Source organism: Geotrypetes seraphini, chromosome 15 (assembly GCF_902459505.1).
Source record: "Geotrypetes seraphini chromosome 15, aGeoSer1.1, whole genome shotgun sequence".
Classification (NCBI taxonomy): Eukaryota; Metazoa; Chordata; class Amphibia; order Gymnophiona; family Dermophiidae; genus Geotrypetes; species Geotrypetes seraphini.
Genome location: NC_047098.1, coordinates 15,867,181 through 15,879,249, shown reverse-complemented (window position 1 = coordinate 15,879,249; position 12,069 = coordinate 15,867,181). Strand labels below are relative to the sequence as shown.

The window sequence follows — 12,069 nt, the reverse complement described above, 5'->3', positions numbered from 1 at the left end:
TTTAACATATTTATCAATGACCTGGAAAAGGAGTCAAAGTGCGAGGTTATAAAATTTGCAGACGATACCAAACTGTGCGGCAGAGTTAGGACCAGGGAGGAGTGTGAGGACCTACAAAGAGACCTGGACAAGCTTGAAGACTGGGCAAACAAATGGCAAATGCGCTTTAACGTGGACAAATGCAAGGTCATGCATATAGGGAAAAAGAATCCGTTGTTCAACTACAAATTGGGGGGGGTATTGTTGGGAGACAGCAGACTTGAGAGAGACTTGGGTGTGCTGGTGGATGCATCACTGAAGCCATCTGCTCAGTGCGCAGCAGCCTCGAAAAAAGCCAACAGGATGCTTGGCATCATAAAGAAGGGCATAACAACCAGAACACGGGAAGTCATCATGCCATTGTATCGAGCGATGGTGCGTCCGCATCTGGAATACTGCGTTCAGTATTGGTCGCCGCACCTCAAGAAGGACATGGCGGTACTTGAGAGAGTCCAAAGGAGAGCAACGAAAATGGTAAAAGGGCTGGAACACTGCCCATACGCCGAGAGGTTGGATAGGCTGGGGCTCTTCTCTCTGGAAAAGAGGAGGCTCAGGGGAGATATGATAGAGACCTTCAAGATCATGAGGGGCATAGAGAGGGTGGATAGGGACAGATTCTTCAGACTGAAGGGGACAACAGGTACGAGGGGGCATTCAGAGAAACTGAAGGGAGATAGGTTCAAAACAAACGCAAGGAAGTTTTTTTTCACCCAAAGGGTCGTGGACACTTGGAATGCGCTACCGGAGGAAGTGATCAGGCAGAGTACGGTACAGGGATTCAAACAGGGATTGGACGGATTCCTGAAGGATAAAGGGATCATGGGATACTGAGGGAGGAGCTGGGAGGTAACACAAGTATAGAAAGCTAACCAGGTAATGAGTATAAACCAACCAGGTCGTGCATGTGCAAGACCGGAGGGTTAGGACTTCGATGGGAAGATAGGACTTCAATGAGAAACCAAGGTGGCAAGGGAGCCCCCTCTGGTGATACAGACAGGTCGTGACCTGTTTGGGCCGCCGCGTGAGCGGACTGCTGGGCGGGATGGACCTGTGGTCTGACCCGGCAGAGGCACTGCTTATGTTCTTATGTTCTTATGTTATATTTAATGTACACTTGATGTATTTGTTAAAATGAATAAAGATTTGGAAAAAAAAGAAAAGAATGACAAATGTAATAGTACAGGATGAAATAAAATACAAACATTTATTCTATGCACACTTCAAATAAATTTTGGAAGAGTTATTGTTAATGTTCCCATAATGCTGAAATATAAGTAACTCTAAGGGGTCCTTATACTAAGCTGTGATAAAAAGTGGCCTTAGCAGGTTTTCCCCACAAGCTAAGGCCATGTTTGCCACAGATATTTGGGTAATTAATGTATTTCATCTAATTGTACAATTATTCTTTTTTGTAAACCACATTGAACTTTAATGGTATTGCGGTATAGAAATGGATTTTTTTTTTGCTTATGTTTGTCATTTAGTTGCCTACAAAGGAAAAGATTTTCGACCAATAAGGGGCTACATTAAGAACTGGTGTTTAAATTAATGTGCATGTTCTGGTCTAAACTAAACCAAATATCAATCAGCCAATGTGTCTTCTTAATCAAAAGATTTTTTCTCTCTATTTTTTGGGGCATCAGACATGCCAGTTGTTCGCCCCAATTTTTAGCGATACAACAATCTTAGTGGCTATGGCTGTGGCTTCTTCATTCGCCCACTTGCTGAAAAATTTTTAACGTTTTTATGTTTTTTATTATATTTTTTATATAAAGTGCTTCATGCTTTCACAAATAATTATAAAGAAATAACTTATCTTAAAAGCGTTGTTTCCTTTGATAAGATCGGGTCAGGGACCTGTCATATCGACATGTTTCGCCGTAAGGCTTTTTCAAGATTAAGTCCCCCTTTTTTTTCAATTTTAACTGACCATCCCAATGCTCGACTTTTCTGATCTAACAAAATTGGGGCGAACAACTGGCATGTCTGATGCCCCAAAAAATAGAGAGAAAAAATCTTTTGATTAAGAAGACACATTGACCGATTGATATTTGGTATATTGCACTGGCCAATGTAGAAGTATTGACTGGCACATTTACTTATACAATCTGGTCTAAACTAAAAGCACATGTTATTTGTATAGCAGCAAATATCCCTGATAGGATCATTTTTTGGCCCTCTCATCCCTGCCTCAAATCCGACCCCTTATTCTAGAAATACTATTAGGCCCTTTAGTCAGATTTTTGGCTTATAAGGTCTGAAAATACATTGATGAAGAAGTAATACATTCAGCTACTGCCAGAAACAGAAAGCATTTACCTACCATCTTCACAGAATTCTCCAGAGACTCCAGGTGGACAACGGCACTTCCCCATTATCGGATCACAGCTGCCTCCATTCTGACAGTTGCAGAGAGAGCTGCAGTTCCTACCGAAGGTCCCCTCTGGGCATGCTGCAATAAGACAAGGTAGAAGGTACGAGGGTATTCTCGTAGGGTATTCTCTGCATTTGTGGCACAAGAACGCCACACAATACACATTAATGAGCTCATTTTTCATGCAGTTTCCTGAGGGAGTGGCTTTTCTAGAATATTCTCAACGTATTTCTTGGAATGGCATATTAGCAGTGGCATGCAATCAGAGCCTTCAGGGGGATTCACCCAACCCTCCCCCCCCCCCCAAGCCTTGAGGGCACTGTTCTGAATTTGATTGGCTGAGCAGGCAGCAGACAGACGATGCTCAACCAATCAAATTCAGATCAGTACTGTCAGGGTCTTCAGGGGGTTGGGTGAATCCCCAACCCTAGAACCCTGTTTTTATTTGTGAGAGGTCAAGCCCTGATGAATACTAGTGCCATATGCATTACCTTAATCCCTGTAACAGGCACCAATATAAAGATCAAATCAAGAATCAAATAAGGTACCACAGTTAGACCGGGCGGTCATTCCACACATCCACCACTGTAAAGAAGTATTCCCTTAGATTACTTCTGAATCTATACCCCTTAGATTCAAAGTAGTCCTGACTTAAAAATTAATGAAGACCACTGCATCAGGGGCTGGATATTTCTATATTTGCACACTAAAACCGGTCGCTGGGATATATTCTGAGACGTAAACTAAACTAAAACTTGGCTTGTATACTTGGTCATCTCCAAATGAGGAGCTCAACTTGGTTAACAATAATTAAAAAAAAAAAAAAGTACAGAATGAAATAAAAAAAGAAAAAAGAGCCATAAATCAAAGATTAAAAGACTCATAACAGTGATTTCCAAAATGATTTGCAAACAAAACTGTTTTCAGAGTATTACGAAAAGATTGAAAAGAGCCAGAATCCCTTAAAGTAAAGGGTATTCCATAATTCTGTTAGTTTAAAAATGAAAGATTGACTAAAGGCTCCTTTTACGAAGGTGCGCTAGCGGTTTTGCCCCGCGCGCTAGACGCTAACGCTTCCATAGAGCTGGCGCTAGTATTTTCTGTGTAGCGCGGGGTTAGTGCGCGCAGCAGTGTAGGGCACGCGCTAAAAACGCCAGCGCACCTTCGTGAAAGGAGCCCTAAGGGGTCCTTTTATCAAGCTGCGGTAGGGGGGGGTTTAACGCGCTTAATACCGCGTGTTAAACCGCCTGCCGCGCTAGCCGCTAACGCTTGCATTGAGCGGGCGTTAGTTTTTTAGCCGGCCGCGTTAGCGCGTGATGAAATGTCCGACGCGCTAACCCTGTTAGCGCGGCTTGATAAAAGGACCCCCAAGTTTCTTAACTGCTTTTATTCCCTTAGCTGAGGGAAAAGAAAGCTTAAATTGTTGGACAAAAGATAGCTGAGCAGATTGGATAAACCAATTAATCCTTTTCTGCCATCATCTATGTTAGAAGTTATGGATGGTATTCTCTTGTCCAGTAAATGTATGTCACCACTGATGTCTTTTCACAGAGGCAAAGTCCTTTATGCCTCTATTATGCAGGCACAGACTAGTGAAAACTACTGACCCTTTACAGGAATCTGGAAACATATCCCTATACGGCTACACAGCTGCCTTCTAGCATTTAAACTAAACTAAACCTTAAGTTTGTATACCGCATCATCTCCACAGAAGTAGAACTCGGCACGGTTAACAGGAATTGATATAGAAAGGAACTCCAAAGAAAAGTAGAAGAACTTGGTACAGAGAAGTTTAGAGACTTAGTATATCGAAGAGGGAGAGGTCGTTACATTTTAGAGAAAAGCCATGTTTTTAAATGTTTTCGGAAGAGTTGGAGGGAGGTCAGACTCCGAAGCGGGATAGTAAAGCTGTTCCAGAGTTCGGTGGTCCTGAAGAAGAGGGATGTCCCTAATTTTCCTGCATGGGATATGCCCTTTAAAGAGGGGAAGGATAGTTTGAATTTTTGAGTAGATCTGGTGGTGTTGGGATTCGAGGAGTTCCAAGATAGTGGAAAAAGGGGAGGCAGGATGCCGTGTAGAGACTTGAAGGTTAGGCAGGCGCATTTGTAGTGAACTCTTAAGGATTACTGGGAGCCAGTGAAGCTTAGACAGAAGCGGGGAGACGTGGTCGAATTTGCTTTTTGCGAAGATTAGTTTAGCCGCGGTGTTCTGAAACCGCTGGAGTCTATGAAGGCTTTTCTGTTAGGCTTAGGTAGATGGAGTTACAGTAATCCAGTCTGGAAAGAATGATGGATTGAACGAGGACAGCAAAGTGTTGTTGATGGAAGCAGGATCTCACTTTCCTTAACATGTGAAGATTGAAAAAGCATTTTTTTACTAGGGAGTTAAGGTAGTCGTTAAAGGACAGTTTAGAATCAATGATGATGCCCAGAACTTTGCTTGAGTGCTCAAGCTGCAAAGTGGTGCCAGAGGAAAGTGGGATGAGGGTGGGTAGCTGATCTAATTTTGGACCGAGCCATAGTAGTTTTGTTTTGGTTTGCAGAATGAACTAGGAATAAAGCTTTTTAGGAGCTCTGTATTAGAACATGCCTTCCATAAACTCCCCATGTGACCTTTGCCTTTCCGAGTGATGGGATACCTAAAAGCCAAGACTGGTGTGCGCCAACTTAGGCAATCGTTATAAAAACACATTTCCTAATCAACTTAGCCAACAATGTCGAGGGACATGGAGTAAAGTATTTGTTTTATTTTAGCTACAATTTAGAGCTGATATTCTATGGCGCAACTAGATCTTAAAAAGGATGGGTTTTTCTAAACTTTAAAAGAACAAAAATATGGAGTAAACCATCCCACACCATGCTACGTACTCTGGTTGCATATAATTCCCGTCCAACCTTCTGGGCATTCGCAAGCATCCTGCTCAGTCGTGCATGTTCCCCCATTTCTGCAATCATCACAGGTTAGGGTACAATCGTGACCAAAGGTGCCATCCAAACATACTGCGGAAAGGAAGAAAAAAGAGATAAGTGAAATATATACTTAAGCATGGATCTTCTAGTGAACGATCTTTCGTTAAGCATGGGATGTGAAATTTTAAACAGCCCATAAAAATTATGCACCACCACAACTGAAAGTTTCAAGTTTTATTAATTTTAATATACCGATCTTCGACATGCATCTAGCCGGTTTACAATACCAAAAAAAAGGAAAGGTTAAAATAATTATTATGGGTGGGGAAAGAGTGAACATTAAAAAGACAAATTACAAATACGGGCATGAGCTTGAGGGTAAAAGGGGAGGGGGGGAATCGATAATTACATCATTTAAAAACAAATTAAAAAGAAAAAAGGGAAATGGAGGAGGATATGACATCAGGAAAGGCGATCGCTTCTTAAAAGTGGTTAATGTTAAATTCTGCTAGCTGTTGAAGAGGAAATATTTAAAGGCTATGGTATAAGTATTGAAATAAGAACGTTTTTAGTTTAATCTTGAATTTGTCGAGATAATTTTCATGGCAGAATTGAGGTGGCATGGCGTTCCATAAGATTGGAGCAACAATGGAAAAGTTAGTTTTTCTAGTGTAGTAGAATTCTTTGATGGAAGGGATGGTCAATAAATTCTAATCAGCTGATCTAAGGGTCCGGGAAGGACAAAAAGCGATGATGAGTTTATCAAGAAAATATGGGAAACGTGAAAGTTTGATTTTGAAGACCAGCATTAAGGTTTTATAGGTGATATGGTGAGTAATGGGTAGCCAGTGGGCTTCTTTCAGTAAAGGAGTACCATGATCATATTTCCCTACCTTATGAATAAGTTTGATTGTGGGAGTTAGCTAGGTTGACTCCTGCAGTTGGCATCTATGCCCAGATATTTAATGCTGGGCAGTTGCTGGTGACCATCATTGACTATCTGGTTTAATTTTGGCTGCTAACATAGCCAGCTAGCACCCTAAATGTCAAGCTTAGCCAGCTAAGGAGGGAATACATCAAAGGGCACTAAGAGCTGAATTCTATGCCTACACTGTAGGCATTGCTCGACACGGTTGTCAATCAACCACTAGGTGCCACTTATAGAATCCCGCCTAGCGGTGCTTAGGTATGCTTAAGCACCACTAAGTGTCCTGGAGGTAGGTGCTGGTATATTAGGCCAGGTTTACCATCGCCTAACTTGGACGCCTAGCCACACCTAAATCAGTCAAGTCTATTTTCAGTCCCTAACCATGCCTACTTTTCAAATAGGCGTTGTTAGGCATTGGAAGGGTACCTCGACTTATGTGTTGCTAGGTTTCCTAAGAGTTCAACGCCAACCTCTTATTAATTTTTTTTTATTGGCTGAAAACTGGTGTGGCCAATTACCACGCCAATTTAAAAAAAAGTTGCATGCAGATTCCAAAGTTAGGTATTGCTAGGCGTCTTAAACAGAATCTGGCCCTAAGTGCATTAGCCCGTGCAAACATATTAACTGCTAAAGATGCCAATTATATTCCTATGGGCTTAGTGGCCTTTGATGAATTTCCCACTTATGGTTATTTAACCGACTAGGAACTATTCCTAGTGGATTAAATACCACTGAATATTGGGCAGAATGTATTTTCTGCATACCTTTGCCCTGATTAAAATTTATCTCACCCTTATTAGCTTCATGTTTCGATTCATGCACCATCTTCTCCTCACCCCCAACTCTGAACCTAATTAGTGAATCTTTGCAGAAGTTAACATAATCCCAGATACAAACAGAATGAATCACCGCTACACTATAAATTCAACATTTTCGGTAGTATTGCTTCAAAAACTTGTCTAAAGATTAGGTAGTAAGGGGCAGGTTCTATAAACGGCATCCCAATTGTAGGCAGCTTTAAGCGTCCTACCGCTGTCTAACCAGTCAATCAGGATGTACGTTTTCTAAAATAAAAACCCCAAGACAGGCTGCCTATACTGTAGGTGTTTGCAGCGGTTGAGGGAGACGCATTAGTACATAAGCTTACCCAAGACTGGGCGTGATTTCACCCAGAAGTGGCCTTGGGTGAGCTTAAGCGGCCCTAGGTGAATTGCCCCTGCTTTCTCTAGACTACTAGAGACCCCGGGAAATGAGGAAGGTGGGAGGTGGAAAAGGTCTGTCAGAAGGGTAGTCACAACAGAGGGATACAATTTCAGTGGGAGTTGTAATAGGGTTTTTTTTTTAATGTCAGGAGATGATCGGGTTACATAGAAACAACAGAAAAATGAAGGCAGTCTGTCCATCCATGCCATCTACTTACTCTTCTGCTCCCTTAAAGATCCTATATACATTTGTCCCAAGCTTTCTTGAAATCAGATACCATTTTCATCCCTACCACTTGCACCAGGAGGATTGGGGTATGTTAGCCAGAGGTGATCAAGTTGGGGTCTTTTGAGGATAGGGAGTGTTCAAAATGGGGGTCTTTGATGTCAATGTGTGTGTTGGGGGGGTGGGGGATGATCAGGAGGGGAGTTGGCCTTTACACCTGCCTTTTCAAGCAACCACTTGTACCTGCCTTGAGGACAGATAGGGGAAAATGCTTGAGTACCTGAATGTAAACCTGTACAACTGGGAATACAGGTTGCTATTTTAAACCTGACCAAACCATTTCCTCTCCATGCCCTAACCATGCCCCCTTGATATCTAAACATACTGTGAATCCCCATGTGTAAATAGTGACTTTCTAAAATCATATTTACACATGTCTGATAATCTACATGTGTACAAGCTATTATTTAGGTGTTGAGAACCCCTCTTCAGATAAAGGCTTTAGTATATTCCTTTGTGTCTTGTAAACCAATTTAGATTGGCCTGTGCCCAAGGAAATGGTATAGAAATGTAAAATAATATAACACAGTTATTTCGACTTTGGTTGAAAAAAAACCCTAAAAGCCAATGAAAGAAAGAATCAGCAGATTAAAAAGAACACAAAAACACTTGAGTCATACACGATGGCACTCAACAGATGAAATACTTTGAGCATACAACTGGAATCATGAAAAAGTAACATAAGAAAGGAATGCAGGATGGTTGCAGTCTGCTTTTAAACATTTTCATCCTGTTTAGAAACTGAAAAACTGACAGAATACTTTTTTAAAGATGTTTATAGAACTGAAACAATGAAAACCCATTTTTGATTTAAATCGATTTCACGGTTGCTCCTTTGACTTTGCCACTGGCAAATCATCTCAGAGAGAAACATTTGGAACATCTAGAAAGGGTACATTAATTTTCTAAAGTTTCTAAGCATATGTTTACCCATATAAAATGCTTTCTGGAAAATCTTCCCCCCCCCTAATGTATGCAGCTAAAAGTACACATACGTTTAACAGTACTGAAAAGGGGGAAGGGTGGAATCGGTAGAAGAATAAAGAATATGCGGATATTTCCTACTTACTATACTACCAGGGGCATTTTCAAAATTCTAGGACGTCCAAAAAACAGCATAAATCGGCACGTGGACATTTTTCGCGCCAATTTTCGAAACTGTTTTTCTGGACGTCTTGCGAGGCGTCCTATCCACTTTGCATCCAAGAGTAAAGGGGAGCGTGCTGGAGGCATGTTACGGGCAGGCTTAGACTTGGACATCTTGTGGTAATAATCAAACCTTTCCCAAGATGTCCTGGATGGAACTTAAGACATTCTGAGCCAGATCTGTTTTAAAAGCATCTAAGTGCCAAAAAGGTACTCAAACTGTCCAAATGACCACTAGAGGGATTACGCTATGACCCCTCCCACATTCCCCCAGTGTTACTGATCCCCTTCCACCCCCCAAAATCTGAATGAGACATACCTGTCTCTAGAACAGCAGCACCTGGTATAAAGCCTAGTTGAGCAGCACACAGATGTCTTAACTAGCCTGGAGAGTAGGCTAGTGTACCATAGAGAGAAGGGCCCAGGTGCATAAGCCACTCTAACCATAATATTTATGGTAAAAAGTGTGAGCCCACCAAAATCCTTACTCTACTGCCATATAGGTGCCACCTATAGCCATTAGGGTCATTGAGGTGGTAGACAAGTGGGTATAGTAGGTTTTGGGGGAGTTTGGGAGGGTTATGGTGAGATGTACTTCTGACACCCTTTATGTGAAATTCACAGCAGTGCATTACAATGCTGGCCCATCCCATGTCCAAATGGGCTGGAGTTGGACATTTTGAACTTGGACGGTTTTGTAGTTGAAAATGGCAGCCCAGATCTTATGTCATGACTGTGTGGAAGCTTTAATAAATATATATTTTTTTTTAAAAAAAAAGAGAATGGCGAATAAAGTTGGATGTCCTAAGAGATTAACTTCCTGGTGGCCAAGACATCTAAGTAGGCAATTTTTTTAAAAAATTTTTTTACGTCTTATGGTATTGCCGATTTTGAAAATGGGCATTTCTCTTCCTCCGATTTTGGACGTCTTGCAAGAAACTTTCAAAGTTGGACTTAGGCATCCTATAGAAAATCGTCCTCAATATAGCACAAAGTTCACAGGTACTGTATAAAAGCATCTGAATTCCCTGTTAGGCCCTCAGATTTTCAAGGGAAGTCTTGTGAGTTTCCCTTTGAAAATGAACTTGTTGGCCAACACAGGAATAAAGCATGTGGTTCAGTTTCTTATCTCCTAGGACATAGAGAGGCACTGAACTTACAAACTCTTATCTAGTTTGAAGAACATCTGAATGTTGGTTTGTACTAGAAATGAACAGATTGTCCGGCTCATTGAAGAGGACTACGTAAGATGTTCTTCAACGTGCTAGATTTTGTACAACAACCTCTCCCATTGAAAATTAACATGCCAGAGTAGATTTTTTCCATGAAAAACTGAACATAGACTATTGACTTAATACAAGATGGAGCAGTCTTATATTTCAAGATTGTGTTTGATGAACCATAAGACCTTTTAGAAATATCTATGATTAGTGAAATCCTGAATCTCAAAAAGGGGTGAGGCCAGGGGAGGAGCATAGGTGGATCATTGGCATTCTTAAGATAGGCACATTGTTATAGAATACAATTGATCCACTGATAATTTAGGCGCAGGTATTTAGGTCTGGTTTTCATTGGGTACGCCTAAATGTTATTCACAAGTATGGGTGCTCAGCATGATTAACTTCGGAAGCATTTTATAGAATCATGCTAAGCGCCATCTTTTTCGGAACCAATTTTTTAGGCATCACATATTGAATATGGCCCTTAATGTGCAATTTGAACTGAAGAAAGGACTTACTGTATATTGTCTTCAAAGCTCATTATCATCATCTCTGGATAGTTCTTACATTGGTCCAATAAGACATAGCACTACATGCAGAGAACCCAGTTTTGTTACGGAACAAACATCTACTAGAACTCTGCATCACAGCCTATGGCTATGAGGTCTTACCAAATTTCTCACTAAGTGTATGCTCTCCTCTTGCTTCAGCCTCTTCTTCTTCATAGTCCTCATCAAAGAACCTCATGAACTCATCCTTCACAAACAAAACTTGTGCAGTAGGATGGAGAGGATAGTGTCCATTGAGGGCTACCAAAGGGTCTTCAAGAGCTGAGAGATCAGAAGGAGAAAAGTAAACAATTAGCAGAATTATCAGGATCAAATTTTATAAGAGAAGAAATAAAGAAAAAATAATAGAAATCAAACAAAAAATGAAAAATAAACCTGTGAAAAATTAGCATTTTGGTTATTAAATATGAGACACATTTTTCAAGGTGATGATGTTTCTTTAGAGCTTTATATTATGCATAACATATTCTAAAGATTAAACAAGACACATTTTAGCAGTTCAAAGGTTTTTCCAACAGTTTTTCTAAGGGCTCCTTTTACAAAGGTGCGTTAAGGCTTTAACGCGTGGAATAGCATACGCTGAATTGCCGTGCACGCTAGACCTTAACACCAGCATTGAGCTGGCGTTAGTTCTAGATTCGTAGCGTGGGTTTAGCATGGGCAGGGCGCGGGCGGGGCGCAGGGTTTAGCGCGGGCGTAGCGCTAAAATCCTGGCATGCGCTAAAAACGCTGGCGCACCTTAGTAAAAGGAGCCCTAAGTCAATCTGGAAGTCCCAGATTTATCAAACAACAACACAAAACTAAAATGTCGAAGACCTCTGAAAACAAATGTTTGTCTCTTTGATGACAGCTCAAGAAAATGATTAGTATTCTATAAGAAGCTGAAAATAAAACAGGAACTGATCAAATAGAAACCTGAGTGAAACGGTATGAAATACCGTATTTTCGCGGATATAACGCGCACCTGTGTAAAACGCGCACAGGGGTATAGCGCGCAGAAATCACGATGATATGTACCAAAACTTTTCTATACCGCGCTCAGGAATATAACGCGCATGATGCCCGACGCTCCTTTCGCCCGCCCTGACTTTCCGTGCGCTGTCCCGACTCTCCGTTCACCCCCCCTGACTTCCGTGCACTGTCTCCCCTTGAAGTCCTGTCCCCCCTTGAAGGTCTGTCCCCATCCTGAAAGCCTGATGCCCCCCCCGACGTCCGATACATCCCCCCCCCCGGCAGGACCACTCGCACCCTCACCCCGAAGGACCGCCGACTCCCCAACAATATCGGGCCAGGAGGGAGCCCAAACCCTCCTGGCCACGGCGACCCCCTAACCCCACCCCGCACTACATTACGGGCAGGAGGGATCCCAGGCCCTCCTGCCCTCGACGCAAACCCC

The 12,069-nt window shown here is 41.8% G+C and overlaps 1 protein-coding gene across 5 annotated transcripts in view; it reads right to left on the bottom strand.

Moving 5' to 3' along the window:
• MEGF6 (multiple EGF like domains 6) overlaps positions 1–12,069 on the bottom strand; it is a 276,556-nt gene that overhangs the window by 66,694 nt on the left and 197,793 nt on the right. For all 5 annotated transcript variants that reach the window (XM_033922100.1, XM_033922102.1, XM_033922103.1 and 2 more), the window contains 3 exons: positions 10,776–10,934; positions 5,281–5,412; positions 2,363–2,491 (listed from right to left, as the gene is read on the bottom strand). In XM_033922100.1, coding sequence (XP_033777991.1) covers positions 2,363–2,491; positions 5,281–5,412; positions 10,776–10,934 — 420 coding nt within the window. The remainder of the gene's footprint in view (positions 1–2,362; positions 2,492–5,280; positions 5,413–10,775; positions 10,935–12,069) is intronic.